The sequence below is a fragment of the Chamaea fasciata genome, unplaced genomic scaffold (genome assembly GCF_029207755.1).
Source record: "Chamaea fasciata isolate MVZ Bird 193981 ecotype frontalis unplaced genomic scaffold, bChaFas1.0.hap1 SCAF_1, whole genome shotgun sequence".
Lineage (NCBI taxonomy): Eukaryota > Metazoa > Chordata > Aves > Passeriformes > Sylviidae > Chamaea > Chamaea fasciata.
Genome location: NW_027094086.1, coordinates 32,067,010 through 32,088,282, shown reverse-complemented (window position 1 = coordinate 32,088,282; position 21,273 = coordinate 32,067,010). Strand labels below are relative to the sequence as shown.

The 21,273-nt window shown below is 38.2% G+C and overlaps 1 protein-coding gene across 6 annotated transcripts in view; it reads right to left on the bottom strand.

The window, feature by feature from the left end:
* The window catches only part of JPH1 (junctophilin 1), an 82,880-nt gene that overhangs the window by 35,601 nt on the left and 26,006 nt on the right, over nucleotides 1–21,273 (bottom strand). Inside the window, exon 3 of one of the 6 annotated variants that reach the window (XM_066180058.1) lies at nucleotides 7,660–7,712. The exons of 4 other annotated variants lie outside the window; for them this stretch is intronic. In XM_066180058.1, the coding sequence (XP_066036155.1) occupies nucleotides 7,679–7,712 (34 nt within the window). In that variant the 3' untranslated portion in view covers nucleotides 7,660–7,678. Of the gene's footprint in view, nucleotides 1–7,659; nucleotides 7,713–12,739; nucleotides 12,799–21,273 lie in introns of those variants that run through there. One more of the 6 variants, XM_066180078.1, reaches the window with a different exon arrangement.

The following is a 21,273-nucleotide window of genomic DNA, read 5'->3' as shown; positions in this document are numbered from 1 at the left end:
AGAAAGATTTTAGGTGAATGAAGGACAGCATCCTCAAAAGATTATATTTCTGTAAATCCACTTTCAACAACTGACATAAGTTAGTTCAATCTCCCTAGTCTGTCTTTCAGGCCCTCACTCTTGCTCACCTGTTAGGAAAAAGACTCACATGCAGATGTCTGAATTTACAAAGTTTTTTTTTGAATTGCTGTTAGCATCACTAGAGAGGCTGCTTTACATGGCACTCTCCTTAACTTTAGGTGTCCCACTAGCCTAGCATTACTCCTATGCACGCCAGATACTCTACCCCTGTATAAAGGAGCTGGACCTTCATGTTATGGTACTCAGTTTTAACTACCACTGTCAGTAGTTTGAATGAATGTGTTTTGTTTTTGTATTGATTTACTTGACTATAGCACTGGCACAGCAATCATAGAATCATTTAGGCTGGAAAAGACATTAAGATCACCAAGTTGAACTATTGACCAAGGACTTCCAAGTCTGCCACTAAACCACATCTCTGCGTGCTACACATCCACAAGTCTTAAATACCACCAGGGATGGTGACTCAACCACTTCCCTGAGCAGTCTGTTCCAATGGTTGGCAACCTTTAGGTGAGGGAATTTTTCCTAATATCCAATCTAAACCTCCCCTGTCACATCCTAAGGTTATTTCCTCTTGTCTTACTGTTTATTACCTGTGAAAAAAGATCGACACCCACCTCACTATATGTTAAAGATGGCGCAGTCTTCAATTTCATCAAGATCAGCACCATCACTTCAAGCAGAATGCAAGTTTTCCTGTGGGAAAATTTACACTTTGGACAAAATACACTTTTGCATACTATGCTCATTGGGGGTTTTCCCCCATTTTTGCCAATGGTGAGTCACTGACAGTATTTTTACTGTCACATAAATCTTGATGTGGATTTCTCTATCCTACTTTATAGGACAGATTGCAGTCTATTCTATTTTATTACCAAGCCTCCTTAGTGAGCAGTATTTTCTTCCAGTTCCCTGACCCCATAATATTAATTCCTGCAGACAGGAAGGGACTTTTTTTTGAAAGGGATAAGGGAATAGCTGCAAACAATTTGTTTCCAATCACTAAAGCAAATTATATTGTTTGGCTGAAGAGAGCTTATGAATCTAGCTGGGAGCATGAAAAAAGATACACACTTGAGCTTCAGCTGCTCCTGATGATACAGTTAAGTGAGGAAAAACAAAAAGGAGATAAACATGTTTCTCCTCCCTTCATCATAGCATACAAGCTTCATGAAAAGAAGAACTTATTGTAATAATGATTCTGCACAGTGAAGGCAATCCTACTCAAGGAAATAGGAATGCATGCACCACTGTGATCATTTGCTTAGATAATTTGTCAGGTATGTTTAGTGCATTGCACTTCCCCCCACCACAGTTTTTAAAAAACTGTTCCCCATCTGGGACAAATAAAATAAAATGGTAGGTATGATGACTGCTATCATCAGCACCAATATCTGGAAGCTATTCTACACCCATAAGTATAAGAAAGCCACAACATTGTTCCAGAAATACAGCTAGATGAAAATTTAAAAAAAACAAAAAACTTACAAGAAGAGATCAGGAACATTTTCTTTGTATCCAAATGGACTGTTTATTCCATTCAAAACATTATCTTTTTCAGTGTTATACTGATTTTTACCCCTTTAAAAATAACAGAAAATATTATATCAAATGTCATTATTTAGATTTTTTTTTTGTTAGAATAGTTCTAGTTAGAAAACTTTTGGAAGCTCTATTAATCAATAAACTTATTCAGAAAAACTATGTCAAATGTCATTCATGACAATGTCTGTATTCCTTAATCTCTCCCTCATACAGAGTTGATGTGGTTTTTTTAACCTTTTTTTTACATTTCAAGGAAAATAAGTCCACAGAGTTAGAGATATTTTAGCAAAGAATACCAAAGCTTTTGGAGAGTAATATGTATAATATAAGACCAACATCTGATCTCTCTGAACATCAAAATACATGTTACTCGTAACACACTTGCTTCATGAAAACTACATTCTCAGAAACGAGAAGGAAAATGTGAAAAATTAGTTAAAATTCTGTGGGTTTTACTGGCTTCAAAAAGTGCAACATAAAATCCCCAGTCATGAGTACTTCCATGAGTATGCTTCATGCTTCTTCTGATTTTGGCAGTCTGTACTGACTGCATTGCAGTTTTAGTACATGCTTAAACTTGGTTCATGTTTTCTCTGTTACAAAAGCTTTAGCACACACATTTGCTTACATTTTCTCAAAAGAAATTAGTATTATGAAATTAAAATTTTCGCAACAAATGACAACTGAAAGGATACACTGACCACAGAATAAACATTGAAGAGCTTGGTGCATTGCGCAAAATTGTCTGGGAAATAATACAAAATGAAAATAATGCCTAGAACATAATGATGAACAAAATGATTTTTTATGAGATATAACAGTGGCATTTATGCACTTGTAATTAAAAAAAAAAAAGGTGTAATTCAACTATTTAAATGACAAACATATTGCCATGAACTCAAATAATCTGTGGCAATGTTGCAGGGTTTTTTTAACAGCCTTTTAAAATCTTTGGGCATTAAAATCTAGTGCAATACTCTTAACCTTTTAAAGGCATTAACTGTGTTTAAATTTACTTTTTGTGTCCTTAGAAATCGAAGAGCCAAAACTAAATTAGGCTTATCTTTCTTTGCATGGTTCATTTCTGTTCCCTGATTAGGTGCCAGATGTCCAGAAAAAAAGTATTGATAGAAAAATGTCTAGCAAACCACACTGGAATAAGTTCTTCCTTTTTTGGTTATTTAATGATAACTGTTACAAAATTCACAGGAATATGTGACTAACAGAAAACACTCATATATTAGAATTGAGTAGCTTAATTAAAAAGGGCCTAAGTTCTCCATGAAAGACAAGTACTCAAGTGTAGGGATGGTTGTAAGTAATTTACCTTTTCTCCAGGCGGACAGATACGAATCAGACTGTTCATATTATATATTAAACATCAAGAAACCAAACTGGTTAAACAAGCAGAGGAAAGACTTTGATGATCCTTCCATCTGTAAACATGTAATTCCTCTTAACTAAAGAGCACTTCAGATTGAAAATAACACCAGATCATTTCAGATATAGGGCAGCTGACAGCTATTTCACAGGTTTTGCTATCTCCAGCATGAAGGAAATGCAAAACCTGAGTTTATGACAAATGAAGTTAACAGCTTTAAAATAACCTTCTCATATACATAACCCCCTCCAATAAACACCTGTGCACATGCTTACCCCCTGTAGTTATCTATAATGCTGCCAATATAGCTTTGAATAAACATCCACCATGTCCTATCAGCTACCAGAAAAAAACGAAAACCCAGGAATGTTGCTCTGTTCTGGTTCACATAGGACTGATGATCCTGCCTAGATGCCCAGAAGGCTTTTGTGGCATCCAGAGACTGCTGAGAGAGAGTTCACAGCAGCTTATTTGTTCCTGCTTAGAGCAGTCCTTGACTGCTTTGTTCAGCTGAAGTCATGCAGATCTGCACAGTAAAGTTGAGGATTTGTTCTTGTATGACATATTTAGCAGTAACCATTCATAAGAACAACAACTTACTGCAGACTCATGAAAGTCTACTGTTTTGGACCCTCTGAACAGAGCTGGTCATGGTCTATTTGCTCTTTTTTTTTTTTTTTTTTTTTTTCTTTCTTTTTCTTTCCCTTCTTACTACAGGCCTTGTCTGGAGCCCTGACATTCTCTCCCAGTCTCCTCTAAAAAGTAAGTGCTTCCTTTTCTGAGTCACTGATAGAAGAATTTTAGTGTACACACTACTGCGTGCCATGAAAAAGAAAGCAAATCCCCAAATAATCAGTCCTAATGTCTCCTTGCCCTCTCTCCACACAAACACGGATTTATCAGACTTTCCAAGACTATGTAATGGTTGATGGGTTTTACTGACACAACTGTGACACTGAGAACAGCTGGTAAGACAAGAATCCTCTATTAGGTGATACCATGCGCACCCTCTCCCACCAAAAAGCTGTTCTTCTGAGGCCCAATCTCGAGATCTGGTGCTTGAGATCAGGATTGGCAAGCAATTCCTGAGCCTCAAAAATGAGTCTCCTAGTAAAGATACCTTTCTAAACTGCAGGTATTTGAGCTTTTAAGAGTATCAGAGAAGGGCCACATGTTGCTCCCTTTTGCACAGCAAGGCCACCAATGCTTGCCAGAAGCACTGGATCTGCTCTATCTGCACTGAATAATGGTGCTGCACACACACAACAGTGTTTTCCAGAAGTGCTGGGCAGGACTACGCATCCATCGAAGCCCTGCACTCATCGTGGCTTCAATAAATAACAGTAAAGGAGTAAGTGCTGCTGCTACAGCAATTCATGTCGCTGACAGCCAGTGGTAACTGCAAGGGTCTGAACACCAGGGAGTGACAGGAAAATATTTGCACCTGCTACTTTTCTTGAGGACATTAAAGGAGCCTCACCATGTCAAGGGCATGCATCTTGGCAGGGAAAGGGCTGATAAATCCTGGGAAACCAGTGTCCTGGAATAACCCTGTGGGCTGGATGAATTATCCTGTGATCATAGAATCATAGAGTGGTTTGCATTGGAAGAGACCTTAAAAATCATCCAGCTACAACACCCTTCTATGGCCAGGGTCACCTTTCACCAGACCAGGTTGCTCAAAGCCCCATCCAGCCTGGCCTTGGACACTTCCAGGGATGGGGCATCCACAACTTCTCTGAGCCACCTGTTCCATCATGTGACCACCCTCACAGTAAAGAATTTCTTTTTAATACGTAATCCAAATCTACCCTAAAAATACCCTGCATCAATCTTCCGTTTGAAACCCTCTGCCTTATCATATACTCACTGATAAAAGAGTTCCTCCCCACACTGCCTGTAGGCCCCTTCTAGGTACTGGAAAGCTGCTTTAAGATTTTCCTGGACCCTTGTTTTTCCTGGGCTAAATCACCCAAACAACAACTTATTTGTCAGGTTGTACACCAAGGCGGTCCTTCCTAGAGTCTGTACTGATTCACCTTCACCTGAATACGTATCTTACTTTATGAATTGCATAGGGAAATATGAAGGTGACCAACTGGGAAGGCTTCAGTCACACCTCAGCTCTTCTGCTGAAGCCTGCATTGCTGGGGCCTTAAAGGAGGAATAGAGGACATACTTGAAGAGCCACTGGAAGGGCAGGGAAAATGAACACATGCATTCTTGGAGAATTTGATAATTCAATATGATCAGTGCAAAGATTAACCCATTTTATGTAATTAGCAAAATATTAACAGTAATAAAATTCTCTCCCTCAACAAATGACAGAATTCCAGCTAGATCTGTTGATGCAGTGCATGTCTACTGAACTGGAATATGACCTCATATTATACTTAGCTGACACTATTTAACAAAATGAGAGGGTCTGTTCCACGTAGCAGTCTCGCTGCTCTCTCATGAGTGTGCTCCAGTAGCAATAGGGTGCACATGGAATATGATTTCTCATTGGAAAGGTGAAATAATTTTGTAACTAGTAGAGACTTATTCTGCAATCTTATCAAATAACATTTTCACTCGCTGTGAGATACATGTGCAGTAGAAGTCCTCCTGAAATGAACTGAACTTTTTCGAGAAACTCCAGTGCTTAGAAGACTTGCTGAACTACTGCAATGGGTTAGTTTGCCAGCAATTATGAAGACATCCTTTAGCAGAGCTTGAAATTTACTTTTGGCAGTTTCTTTTTCTACCTCTTATGCAAGTGAGCCCAGCTACAAAATCCTGCAAACTACTTTTGCTTTAATGATTGACCTGTTTAGTAGCAAAGCCCTGTTTTGAGTATTCAAATACTGAGACAATAAGATACAAATGACCTCTTTTTGAAGGGTCAGTATGGGAGCTGGATTTCTACTTGAAAATCAAGCTTGGCATTCCACAGAATGGGCAGACATACAAAGAAAACTTTTAGGAATTCTTAGGTGTAGGATCTTCATGTACTTTGATCAGAGTTTGTATGTGCAGAAACTCAACATCTCTGTAAGTTTGTTAGGAAAGGCTGTTAGGAAAGCCCTCATTGCAGAATAAAACCAGTATCTTTTATTAATGTTGAATATATTTGAATAACAATTCCAATAGCAGTGCTGCTCAACTCTGTACTATCTGGTCAGAAAACATACAGGTCACACTGTGTTATATATAACTGCACTGTATTTGTCTTATCACCTAGCTGACTGGGCAAAACCAGATGTGAGTTCCTGATTTTAAACACATCATATGTTCTATAGAGAGTGAGAGCATCATGGAAAAGTTCCAGATGCAGCATCCTTTATTGATAATTTCAGATCTATCCTGCACGATCTCTGTAAAAATGCCAGAAACAATGCATGAATCTTACACTTTAAACATGGCATGATAAAATTAAGTATTATCAGCCTACAAGTGTGACAGCATGGGGAGAACTTTGGGGTGGTTTTTTTTTGAGAGGAAAAAAATTGCCTTTCTTATCTACCCTGGGAAAATAGACAGATTCCAGTGCCAAGAAAGCAGGACCCTCATGTAAAGATCTTATATGAAACAAGAGGGTCAATTTTGTTTGAAAAAGACTTCACAGAGAAAAAAAAAAAAGTCTTTGGAGAAGGAAAAGAAATAAAACTGTCTCTGGCATGGAAAATTGAAAATGAACGGACTAGTCAGGAAAAACGGCATTTAAAGACCCAGCCATCTGAGATCCTGACAATTAGTCTTGAGGGAACAGGGCAAGAAGGGGTCTGAGAGTCTGTATTTTCTAGTGTTGGTTAAAGAGTTACCTGATTTTTTATTAAATTTATGAGGTTACCCCAGAAACAAGAATAGTTCCAAAGAACAAGGAAGGATGACTCCCACAGGAGCAATGCCAAAAAATTTCTAATAAGACTCTGTTTGCAATGCTGGGACAATTGTTTTGGTAATTATACAGTTGTGTTAGGGAGCATGTGTGTTGCTCCCCCACTGCCCAGGGTAAGAGACCCCTTAAGTTCTTTTAGTGAGTCTATGTTACCAAATGTCCATGCTCTAAAAAGGTGCTGCTTCCTCCAGAGCACCTGAAGCTACACAGTTATATGATAAATGGTCAGGATATCCAATGTGTCCATTTCTTCCTGCAAAGCTACTTGGCTAATGCTGGACCCTTTTGTTTCACCAAAACTGAGCTCTTCGCTGTCATGTGAACAAGGTGTCTTCTCACCCTACATGAAATGATTTTTTGCCTTCAAGACTTAGCAATCAGCCAAAGAGCAAAGCTGAACTACAATTTCTACACAGAAAAGTCAAGTTATTTGGGGTCCTTGTCCTTAGATGCTTGTCAGAATGCCTCCAACGCCACTTAGGAGGCTCAACTGGAGTCACCCTAAAAATATTCAGGCTTTATTTGATTGCCTTATTCTACAAATCTCATCTCTTTGGCTCGTGCTTACTACACTATTTTCACTGAATCTAGCAGTCACCCATAAACATGGAAGATGACCCTGCATGAATAAGATGTTGACACAACTTCCCTGATGTTAACCACCATGTGTGCCTCAGACTTCTGAATCTCCACACTCATTAATGATGTGTCATGAGATCCAATTCTTCTACACACACATTCCTCAATGGAAAAACCCTCAGAGGATGACCGGGTAAGAATATTGTCCCTCATTGGTGTAGACCAATTCTCAAAAGACAGTACCTGAAAAAAGTGAAACAGCAGTCAACAGCTGAATTGCCCACTTTTAATCAATCCTGAAAAACACTCACAAGACACTCTCATAAGATACCAAATAAGCTGGGGCTGGGTAGAAAACTCAGCACAGAGGAACAGCTCCCTGTTCAGTGGGGAGGGCAAAGACCAGAGAACCAAACCTTTTCCAGGAACAGTGTATAGATATAAAGTGCGCTTGGTATTACAGTTTTCATTTGGGCTAGCTGCTATCTCAGATTCAGTGATGGACCAGATTAAATGGATCTATCTCCCTGTAACTGGGATCAATGATGAGACCCATGCTGCAGGAACTATGGCTACTGATGTCCATGTTAGGAGCATCAGTGGTGCTGTCATTCTGAAATTTTTATACCTCAGCAGGGTGTAACAGCATCAGTATGTTGCTAACTCTTTATTATTCTGTGACATTTTGCTCTGGCAGTTGGGTATTAGTCCTCTCAGTGGTGTACTTAATGGACAATAATTGCTTGCAATCGAAATGCTGGAGCTTGCTTAAGGTTTGATGAGGCCATGAGCTGCTGCAGAAGACAGTTTCAGCCATCAACCTCACATTCTGTGAATTACAGCAGGTAAGGGCAGACATACAAAACATCTGAACATGCAGCTTCCCTAGCAGAAGAATTGTTGACTTTTTTATCTTGTGCAGGAAGTGAATGTAAATTGAAAGGCAGACTAAATTTAAAGTTTATGATTATCTAGCTGAGGGCATCTGAACCAGGGATCAGGGCAGAGTCATGATTCCGTATGTTCTGGAAGGTTTTGGGATAGTTTGGGTTGATAACAAGTATTTTCAATATCCAACAATTTCTCTCACAGTGAGAGGGAAATAAGGCCCCTTCTATGCTATCCTTCTACTTGGAAGATTTCCACATCTTGTACTTTGCTATTCTACATGGACGTATAAAAGGGCTAAGCTGGGTGTAGGTCCAGAAAATGAGCTGCTATTAAAAACAAACTGAACAGCTCCCATTTTCTAACCTGTGTGAGGTGCATATTTGCCTACAGCGACACACACCTGAAGAAGAAATGCCATCTGGTGAGACTGGAGAATGATGTACTGCGGTGTTGCTGCTGTGTGAATGAGATTTTTGCCAGCGTATGTCAGAGCTGAATTTATTCCTGTTGGAGATGGGATAATTAAGCAGAGTCCACCTCCAGCTAATTCTTTTCCTCCTACAATATATCTGAATTAAAGAGTATGAATTACATCTAATACAAGCTTTAGAAACTTTGAAAAAGAGAACTTTGGAATCTACAAACTTTAATATCCTTACTTTTTAAATTTTTTTAGAAGAGATATTTTGGTATCCACCTGTCCTTGAATTAAACTGAAGTAAAAAGGTATGTTTTTTGGGTCAATTACCATGGCATGATGGCTAATAATCAGTACTAATGCTATCCTTCTTTTCTCTTCAGTGGTCTTCTTTCCTACATCTGAAAAATATTTAAGAACAGGGTTTGTTTTCACTGTAAAATGGAACAATTAGTTTGAGTAAATCATGAAGCCAACTGCATCAAGCATCATCTCTGCATCAAGTACTTTCAGAACACACTGGGAAAAAGCACTGTTATCCTGAAAGTGTATGAATAAACTATACATAGTTAATCCAGTATAGTTTATGTATAGGAAATTTTACACAGCTTAAAAATAATTCAGCTATGGAAAAAAAATGTCTGCGTTGGTGCTGTCTGTTGATTTACCTACTCCAAATCACATATTTTAAAAACCCTCTTTCCCCCCCCCTCATTATAATGCTTTTTTAATGGAGAAAATAATGTTTATCTCTCATATTTTGCTGTGATAAAAGGCTGTGAAACACAGAAGTAGTACCACTCATTTCAGACAAAAAATATTTATGAAAGATCTGACAATTTTTCTCTCTGTTATCCTTCAGATGACATTTTTTTTAGAGCGCTTAAAAGGAACAAAGCATATGTTGTTTAAGCAAGTTCCCTGAACAATGCTATTGCCTCTTAACAGTGTCAGGCTTGTGTCAGAGATCAGAAATGTTAAAAGGCTAGAAGACAAACAGGTTAGTAAGGAAACAAAATATGCTCAGCAACAATTAAACTGTGAAAGCGGCCAACTGCTACTCATGGGGACAAACAGCAGAAATTAAAGTATTTGAGAGTGAGACTGAGTGAAATGAAGGAAATTCCTGACAAGGCTCCAGAGGGAAAGAGGTTTTTGGGGTATATGTTTGGGGGTTTTTGGTGGTAGTGGTGGCTGCTTTTTGTGTTTGAAACCATACATTTTAACCTACAGAAGCAGACTTCCCTGTCAAGTATCAACAGCTTCTCTGTCTCTACTTACATGAGTGGCAATGAGAGAACACTGCCCTTGCAAGCACATTTATCCTAAAAATGATCAAATTGGCAATTTTTAAAATTTGTACTTTTTTTTACACAGATACTAAATTAATATATGGATTATATATATTATATGATTATATGGATAATAAATTAATATGGAACTTATTTACTCTTGTAGCTGTATTCTCTAATCAATCCATTTCAATACCGCCAAGGAAAGGGTTAGAAATCATCTTTACATATCATAGCCACAAAGTCTATTTACCACTATATCCAAGAGAATCTGAATTTGAACTAATGAATGGCAAAATAAACAGAATATTGGTTACAGAGAACAAATAGAATTTATCAAGATTAAACAGGGCAGTTTGTGTGCTCACTTACTCAATTCGAGTGGAATGACGTACAGTTATCTTATGGCCTTTGATGCGGCAAATATGAGTTCGTTTTGATTTTAAATTATATTTGTCTTTTCTTGATCTAATCTTACATTATAAAAACCTGTACATGGTTTCAGAAACAATAGCAGCTGAAGCATTAAAACACTCCCTGCTATTACTTTAAAGGGAAATAATATAGAAAGAAATACTAGGTCCCATGTGCACGGTCCTACTGTTCAGAGGATTCTCTTCTCTGGCTGGCATTTTGCCTGAATACATTTTTTCCAGGTCATCAAATTCCAGATTACACTCATGCAACAAAGGAACACACTAGATCCCTTTAAGGGACTGGGTAGGAAAAAAAATTTGGGTAAAACAAGGCTATAGTTTGCATGTATGCTTAAATCTAAGGAAAAGCACAGCCGAAAAGAACCATCTTCTCTTCCCCCAGTCTCAGACAGTCACTCCTGAACTTGGATCAGTCTGTGTCTCACGTTTGCAGCTGACTCCTCGTACAGGTTCCTGGTACTGCAGGCTAAAACATATTGAAACCACAGGCTTCAAGAAATAAATAAGGAAGTGAGAAGCTTAAGCAAATAAAAAGGCTTGGTATAAAGAATACTCAGCTATTTTTTCAGCTCTGGGGGCCACTGAGTCTTGGGTCATGCAGCTCCTGTTCAGAGAAGAATTATTTCTGGTTTTGTAGGAAACACTATTCCGGAAAATGCAACAACAAAACATAAAGCAGTTGCTTCTCTTTCACCAGCTTTTGCTCCAAATGCTGGATTTGTTTGTATTTCTCTGTCAACAACAACAAAAAAAGGATCAGTACATGATAACAAAGTCTTTCTCTGGTCTATCTGTGTGATTGTGAAGTATGTGAAAGGACTTTGTACCTCACAGTGTAAATTGTTTTGCAGGTGTTCAGTTTCTACTATTATACAGATTTGGAGGGGGAAAATAAAGGAATGATGTAGCTCACGAAACGACGATGAGCAGATTCACAAATTTAAATATGATACTACTTAATAAAATCAGGCAAAGCAAAACAGTAACTGCAAGAACCCTGTAATGGCTGTTTTGGCTCAGGCAACTGCATGCTTTCTCAGTAACTTACTTTTCATCCCCTGCAGCTGGAAGGAAATATGGCATTCCTCACTTCCATGGCACACTTTCTCTCAGGCTACTTAATGAACTGTGTTTTGGCCAAAAGGATTAATACTTTGGGAGTCATGCAGTAAATACTTCCAAAAGAGCTATGCATTGCAGTAATTCAAGACACTGTCCTCTAGACTTAGAGTGTGCACAGATACTCTGCTTACTTGAAATATTAATACAGCTCCTAGTTTGCCTCCATAGGTAGTGTATTTATGTTTATAGTATAACTCTCACCATATCCTTTAAGAGACTGATCCAGTGAGAGATGATCTTTAACATTCCTTAGCAAAACATCCCTTGCTGCAAATATAGGTCGGGAAGATCTAATAGAAGTTTGCCTATGGCAGCACAATATTTTGAGACATGAAAAACACTCTTTCCTACAGAGAATCCAAGAAGACCACTAGGAGAGAAATCAAGATTCTACTTGCATTTTCATCTAATTAGGAATCATTTAACATGATATTACACACTCAAATACTTCTGTGTTGTTCAGGGCCTCTTGTGGACCTCAAACCCAGTAATAAATGTAAAATTTCATTTGAGACAAAATATGATCTTGCTGCTTTACTGATCATGTGAAACAACTCAAAACAGGCACAAGTGATGCAGATAAAAAGCAGAGGAAAATGTTTGAGCCATAAAAACCCCCCAAAACAACAACAAAAAACCCCTCCTAAAAACTAGAACATGAGTAAAATCAGAAACACAAGAGTTGTTCATATGCTGCCTAGCAATGCAGGACACAATATGGTTACATTTTTAAGAGCTTGACATCTTAGAGGAGAGGAAAGACTGACTGTAATGAACAATAAATGAGTAAGTTTAGACAAACAGTCTTTTAAAAGCATTAACCTAAGTTCAAAGAGGTTATTCTAAGATTCACATTTATCATTCTATACACCAGTGCCCTACTTATGGCTTCAAAGCTTGCCATAACATAAAGTTTGTTTGCCCATTTCCCAAAAAACCTGGTACTGGTGACAAGGGAAGGGACATCTGGCTTCAAGGCAATATTGTGATGGCCCACATGCTCATTCTGTCCTTTCTCTTGACACAAATCTGTTGTGTATATACACAGGACCCCATACAGACCATATTAATCCATTTTTACCTTTGGTGACTCTGGAACAGGTCACCTGGCTTACTCTCACCACAGTGCAGGCATCTCTCTGAATTTAACTCATATGTATCAATTCTCACTGCAAGAAAATAAAACTGCTCTGTGAAATTTTACTACAGCTATGCTGTTTCCATCACCTTAGATAACAAACAACTTACTGCTTAACTGAGACATTATTCAGAGATTTAACAATTTTTCCACATATTTACTACAGAAGCCTACAAACTCTGAAATAATGAAAGGAAAATAATCAATTGTATCCATCAAAAATAAGCTTCCTTTAATAAATCTACTTAAAAGTTCTTGGCAGCTACATGAAGATTGTTTTAATGAGTACACAGATTTATATACAACAAAATTAGAACTATCTTGCATTCACAGCATCTTGATGCTGACGGTAAGTCCCAAGACAATAACTATGTAGCAAAACAATATTAACTGATACATATAAAAAAATAAAGATCATGCGTTGCTTGAAGCTATTCAGTTGATGTGGAAAACCAGGTTATAGCTGATGAGATGGAAAGAATGATCACCATAGCAACAATTTACCACTTAACAATGAAGGGGGAAGGGTGCATCATTTCTTCCTACTTGCACATGTAAACAGGATTGGTTCAAAATTCTCAAGTTCAGTGACTTATTCTGTTCTTTCAGCAAAATTGCAATGAGAATTGTATCATACAGTACTACAGCATTACATTCAACATCATATGTCCATCCTATGGGCAAAGACAAGAAATTCAGTACCAATAAAAAACATAATGATGATTTTAATTAAAAATTCTCCTTAGTAACACAAGCTGTCATGGAAAAGCTCGTCTCACTGAGGAATAAAACATTCCAGTGAAGCAGTGAATCAAAAATATAAATTGCTTGGTTTTAGCAATGTCATTCATGTATTAAAAGAAATCCTGAATTACATTACCTTATTTTAAAATAAATCTTTTGGGTAAAAGAAATACAGAATGTGTATATACCAACATAACATTATCTATTACTGCTCTGGATAATTTAAAAAATATGATTTAAATGTGCTTTCCTAGCCTTATTTGGAGTTGCCATGTGATATAGAAAGAATGTGTATAAATGAAATACACTTTAACTGTTTTTCCTGTGTCTGCTCCACCACTCCTCTACACGCACACAAGAATCCCTCAACACCTGTAACTTGCATCACCTTGAAGTTTACCTCAGTCATCTTCAGGATTGTCCATATTGTTCAGATATATTAAGATGAAAACAGCACAGTGAGGAATGAACTTTCCAGTAGCCACTGAAGCAAACTGAATGACACTGGAGTCTTCAGTAGCTGTGTTGGGTACTCAGCCTTTGAGGCAGGCACTAAATTCATTCACCCACTCATTATTTTAACTGGGTATTTTACCCCATCTCTGCAGCACGCACACTCATTTTATCCTCAAAGTGCCTTGGTAAAATGGATATTTCAGCTGCTCTCATTTTACACTGCACAGGGATAAGAGGCAAAGCATTATGAAGCTCAACAATGCTGTGTTTAGATACAAGAAGTAAAAATCCTAATGCTTAGAAATAATACTTATATCCTCTCACAGTGAATGCAGGAGAATCTGACGTACAGATTAGGTACTGGGCAGCGTTTTAAACACTAGGAAAACTCAACTTGCCTAAAGGAAATTCTCAGAGACATTTTCAAAATACATTCTCTCATCTGTACTTATGCAGCTCTGTGATAATGAGTTTCAGGCCATGAAAATTTTCAAGAATTTAAGCCCTAAATTCATGCATTTAAATACAGATGAGTGGCTTATGGTCAGCATTCAGAAAACATTGCCAAAGGCAGAGTTTGTAGTCCCCACAGCCTTTGTGACTCTGCTGATAATTAGGACACCAACTCAGGAAGTGTGAAACATTAATTGTGGGTGCCTGCTTCCAGTTTCAATCTGCACTACCTACATACCAGAGGGTGTGTACAGAACAGTAAAGCTTTTGACAGAAAAAGCTTTACCTAGAAATGATCCAGAAGTGGAAAAAGAAGTCTTTAAACTTTACCTACAACACACAGGATGTAAATATCTAAATTCAGTTACAGGAGAATGCAAATCTGTGCAGAGTCAGTTAATTACTATGAAGACAGCTCAGAGGAGTCAGGAATGATGCAGACAAGAACAGGAAAAATTGTAAAGGATTTCTTAAAGCACTCTCCCCACAAGAAGGAGGTGCCAGACTAGTCTTGATGATCAAAGTGCCTTCAGTGAGAAGGAGAAAAAAAAAGCTAGCTAGCAGTACTATGTCAGAAATATAAAGGAGATATTAATGTACAAAGGGTTTAATCACTTTCAAAAGCTAAAGAAAACACTAAAAAAAAACACTACATAAAAGAACCAACATAGAGCACTCATGAGTGTCAGTAGCATGGCTGCATAAAAGCACCCCCAGGGAAAAGGGATAACGGTGCTCACACTGTCACACAAAAACCGCATGCAAATAACTCACTATCTGCCACAGCACTCAAATATCCAGAACTGTAGATAGAGATATGGCTGCAGCATAATAGCTGAGATCTTCCACAGTAAACACAGGCACATTACTTATACCTGAAGCCCATTCCTGGTTTTAGGTAGATCAGCACAGGCGCAGCTCAGGCATGATATGGCACTGGCCTAAGGACACAGCAGGGCTTCCTCTGTGTGTGCAGATGCAAGCTCCCTCGCTCTTGGCAACAACCTGCTGTCCACCACTTGATACTCAGGAAATTAGAGAATGGAAAAGAGGAGAAAAATGCTTTCCCTGCTCTCCTATTGCTGCTAAATAACTGTCTGCCATGGACTAAGAGCATGCCCCACTGTGGCAGGGCAGGGACCATGTCACCAAGGCACCTGGCAGTAGTGGTTCCTCGCTTTACTGCTAGACAGACAGAGCTAGACACTGCAAAATGTATGTATCATCCAGTCAGATGTTTCCCATCCACATTATTTCTACACAGTAAATACCTACCCACTCTCAGCTGTGTTTGAGAACCCTTGGAAGTCAAGAGTGGGCTGCTATCAGCAAGACAATCCCTTCAGCCTACCCCTAAGCCCTCTTGTTCAAGGACACTGAGCAGGCAGCTGTAGACAGGCTGAATGGCCACCCCCACTCCCAAGTATATTCTTAACAACTCTGAGCTTTCGCATCGCCAAGACTTCGGCACATGATCTTACAGCGACAAAGGTAAAAACTTGAAAGTGAAATACGACACTGAAAGAGAAATTCCTTTGGCAGATCTTCTTTCCCTCACCCCTTCTCACCCTGCATTTTCAAGAAAGGACAAGATGCAAAAGAGGAGAAAGATTTAGAGGAACAGGTGCACATTGCAGTACCCATCTTACCAAGGTCTACAAATAAGCTAACAGAAACAGTGACAGAAACAAAGAATGACAATGCAACAAATCCCTAAAAATTAAAAACTTCAGGAAAACACAAGCAAGCATCTCCCCAGATACTCTGGTTATTTAAAACCTCTACAACTGAGACAGCTTGCAAAATAGTCAGCCACCACACACCAAGACTAGAAGGCACTACAAAAGACAGGTAAGACAGTAAGGCTCCATAAAGGAAAGATTATTCTCAAACATGCTATATTATAGGAAAAGCATTGGATTAAAACCACGGCAAAGAAATAATTATAAATAAACTTTTGCATTTGTGGGAAATGCCAGGGCAGAGAAGCAAAAAACCTGACAATAATTTGTTATTGATTAGCCAAAACTCATCAGCAACTAACACAGCCACAAGTCACTTGGTCTGTTCAGCCTGGCGAAGAGGAGAATGAGGGGAGACCTCACTGTAGTCTACGGGTTCATTGAGAGGGGAAGAGTAGGGGCAGACACTGATCTCTTCTCTAAAGTGACCAGTGACAGGACCCGAGGGAATGGCCTGAAGCTGTGTAAGGAGAGTTTAAGGTTGGGGGTTCTTCCCCCAGAGGGGGGCTGGGCACTGGAACAGACTCCTCAGGGAAGTGGTCAAGCACTGAGCTCGACAAGAGTGTTTGGAAAATGCTGCCAGGACTCCTGGGGCTGTCCAGAGCAAGACCAGGAATTGGACTCTATGATCTTTCTGGGTCCCTTCCAACCCAGTGTGTTCTGTGCTTCTACGAAGCCTAACTGCGAGATGGTGCTGTGGCTGTTTAAGTGCTGGAAAAAAAAAAAAAAAATTCCACCGGGAAAGAATAAGAGACAAGGAGCAGATTATGAATATCAGTATCTATAATTAAAGTTTATTTGTTGTAAGGGAAAGCAAAGAGCTAATGTATGGTGTTAGGATACAATGAAGCAACTAAGGTGGTGTTTGTGAGAAAGGCAGGAAGCAACTAAGCTTCCTAGTTACCCAGGATGTGCAGTTGCTGACATTGCACAGCCTCTGAAAGGTCTGTTAATAAATATTTGCTTAGCATATTGTAACGTGAGCATAGGAAAGAGAAAGTTCACATTAGCACACTACAGACAACCCTTACAAACCTCACATAGTTTTCATAGCGAAGGAGAAGATTTCTCTTTTTCTCAGGAGGAGTATGTTCTTCACAGAGATTACCTCTCCCACATACATTTCAAAGAACTACCCAAGTTTCATAACAATCTTCCCTTGAAGTTTTTACAGAAAATACTGGAATGTTCACCCGTCAGTATAAATTACACCAAGGAAGACCAATAATTAATAAAAGTTTGATATTTTTATCACAAAAGCAATGGGATTTCTTCTGGTAATTTCATCTTTAGCAGAAACAGAAAAAATATTTCAAATTAAGCCAATCTGTAGGAGAAAATAATAACAACTCTCCATAATTTGGAGTAATTTCATGTTTAGAAAAGTACACATTTACACAGAAAAAACAGTCCTCAACCTCTTTATTACACAGACTATACACTGAGGATCTGTTCCTCTCCTTTACTATAGTTTTCAGTACATGCAGCCAGACATGTGAGGTCCCTGGTCTAGTTAAACAAAGTAGCACTTGGGAACCTATGAGAAATCCTTTGGTGCCCCAAACCAGAATTTGTGCTTACAACCTGAAAACTGCATCCATTAAAAGCTTAGAAGTTTTATTAGAAACAATAATGGTCCACAAAGACCATCAGAGGGCTAGAGCACCTTTTCTACAAAGCCAGGCTGAGAGAGCTGTGGTTGTTCAATCTGGAGAAGGTGTTGAGGAAACAGCATTGTGGCCCTCCCAGCACCTCCTTTAAGGAGGCTTATAACAAGGAGGAAGAGGGACTTTATATACTGGCAGATAGCGATAGGACAAGGAGGAATGGCTTTAAATTGAAAGAGGGCAGATTTAGATTAGATATCAAGAAGAAATTCTCTACTCAGAGAATTCAGTGCTCAGAGAATTCAGTACGCAGTGAAGCACCTGAACAGGTTGCCCAGGGAAGCTGTGGATGCCCCATCCCTGAAAGTGTTCAAGGCCAGGCTGAAGGGAGCTCCGAGAAACCTGGTCTAGCAGAAGGTCTCTCTGCCCATGGCAGATGGGTTGGAACTACATGATCTTTAAGGTCCATTCCAACCCAAAGCATTCTATGATTTTAATATTGTCCATGAGCAGCTGGTAAAGTGTATTGAAAGAGATTTATTTCCCATAAAACTTCTTTATTTTTTCTATCCAAAACCATAAAGGAATGTGAACTAATGTTTCAAAATTATAAAACAATTTTTAAAAATAGATTTCAGAATGAAAGCCTTCAAAACACTCATTTTAAGAAGATGAAGTTACATCTATATATCACAGACTCTCTGCTTCTGGAGTTGCAGGACAAGCAGTAAACACTACAATGTAACGATGAAAATTCTGAATAGATTATCTATTACACATGTGGGACTTCACTTTGTTAATGTATCATGTGATCCAAAAGATAAATGAGTTAATGAACAATAAAGTTAGAACCTCCTAAGAAGAGCTGAAATTTATAGCTCACTGGAAGTTACAGTTATACAGTAACCATATAAAAGTAGAGAATAAACTTTAATGAGTGTTGAAAATACAGTCTCATCATAGCAAAGTTAAGTTTTTCATCTCAGCTTAAATATATCTTTCCACAGTTAAAAACTGTAATTTTATGGGCATCCTTCTCTGCTGCTAACTTTCAAATTCTAAACTTCCCAGCAGAAAGCCTGAAAGCTGCAGGTGTTTTTTTGTTTGTTTGTTTTTGTTTTTTGTTTGTTTGTTAGTTTGTTTTTTAAGATTAAACAATTTATGGATATTTTCCAATATACACATTTGGCCTTTTTTGTCAAAACATTTAAATTTAAACCTGAAGTAATTATTACAAAGAAAATACGGTAGTATGGGTGGGGGCTGGTTGAGAGCCTCTGATGACTAAACTCCCTTCTCAGGGGCACCTAATTTTTTAGTTACTGTTCAGCATAAAACTAGAGAGAATACATCTCTAAAATACACTAAATTTAAATTCTTTATAAAAGAGTTCTTGATATATGCCAAACACACCTACCATGAAACACACTGGAAGTTGACAGAGGCTAAAAATCTGTAACCAGCCCACAGCCCAAGCTAATGCATTTCTTAACTTCAGTGTAGACATTAACTGAACTTCCACAAAGGCTGATCATGTTGTCTCATTTAGCAATTTAAAAGACTGCTATTAAATGAGTTATTTCTTAGAAGTTCAAGTTCATTACTTATCAACATATATATTCCTCAATAATGTATAATTAATGATACATAATATAGTAGTATAGCTTGCCAAACACTTGCTGTTACATATTCAGGTGCTACAAGGCCAGTTTTGTAGAGCCCTGGACTGCTTCAAGCTTTTTTTAACTGATATATACTTCATTAAATTTGTGTGCTATGAAAACATAATAAAATATTTATGAAGAGCAGAGTAGGTTTAAAAGAATTAGAAAACATGAAATTTTAAGTCTACATAATTAGTATGATTACAACAATTAAAATGCATTTTCAGAAATTAAAAAGATGAAACTAATCAATAAAATTCCTCAAAATGAAGTAGCCCTGAATGACTAAAGAATTTTAATAGCTTTATTATGCTTGTCTGCATAGTCATGGCACTTAAATTCAGGGCTGTAAAGCTTCTCTATTTCTCTGGACACATCATATTTCTTTCCATACAGATCACATAGGTGTATGATAGACACACTCCAGAAAATAATGGAGTATTTTGGGCACAGCAGGGAAGTGTCAAAAAGGCAGCCTGAAAGTGTCCTTACTTGCACTGTAGAAGTACTCTTATTTTGGAAGGGAGCTATTACACACAGCAAACAGTCCATTACACTGTGCATCTCCTGTGAACCCTCCCAACGTGCTCTAATGGCAAACATCCCAGTGAACTGCTTATTCTCTCAGAACCATTATCAGAGATGGACTCAGAGCACAGAATGACATCTCTGATACATATATTGCATACAACAATGCTACTGATGTGTGAACTCACATTAGGGTATTTAAGCCAGCTTACAGAACTGAAGAAGACGGATCTCAGCTAAAATTGCAGGGTTTGGTTTTTTAAAACATTGCATTGGGCAAGAAGAAAAGACACTTGGGAAACAACCAACTTTGGAAGAGTGCTCGCTGTGCCAATAGGATTTACAAGCACAGCTCCTGATTAGGAAATGGCATACTGTATTTTTGTGACACTAAGTGGTGTGCAAGAAACGAATACTTCGAGCACATACCCTGCTAGAGAGTACAAAAGGTAAGCATTCTCCCGTGGAAGAGTTGCAAGTCCTTTCTTCGCCCTGACTGGAAAGGAAATTTTAAAGGAAAGAAACCTGATTCTTCATTCCAAGCTTAGGAAAGAGACAGCAGGAAGAACAAACCAAAACAAAATGCCTCCCTGTCTTTCTTTTCAGATTTATCTGTTACGTTTTCCCAGAACTGTTACCAGAAAACTCTTCCCTAAACTGCTATGGGAATTATTATCTTTCTCTGATCATTTTGCATACAGTATGTTGAACACTTAAACAGAATGTGAGGTTCCCACAAAACAAACCTGGAACCTTCAGAATGCTCTCAGAATGATGCAAAGCACTCTCCATTCCTCAGCAAGCTTCCTGTACAGAGGACAAGGAGGGGGTGAATACTGATGATGTTGTGAAAACAGGAAAACAGTAACGGAGGAATATGGAAGAACAAATAAGCAAGATACTGAGCTGCCAAAGTAGAGTACTGGATGGCAGAAAGTACATACAAATAAATGGTAAGAAGGTAAGAAGTACACTGGATCTGATTTTATATGGAGAAATTTATAAACCCTTTTTTGCATTTACAGTACAATCAGAATATAATTTATCAAGACCACTTTTAGCTGAATGTGAAAAAAGCAATTTGAGGTACACATTTGACAGGCAGGTGTAAAAGGATTAAAGTGAAAAGACTCAAATCAGTGCCAGAAATAAAGATGGTAGTCCACCCATCCATTCATTCTTTTCTGCCTTTTTGCTTGACTTCAGAAGACAGAACAGAATGTCAGTAGGAACACAAAATGGAAAGTGTGCTATAAAGAAATCAAGAGGGTTTTTCAGTGTTTTCTTAAATTCATGCTTGATCAAAAGGGTA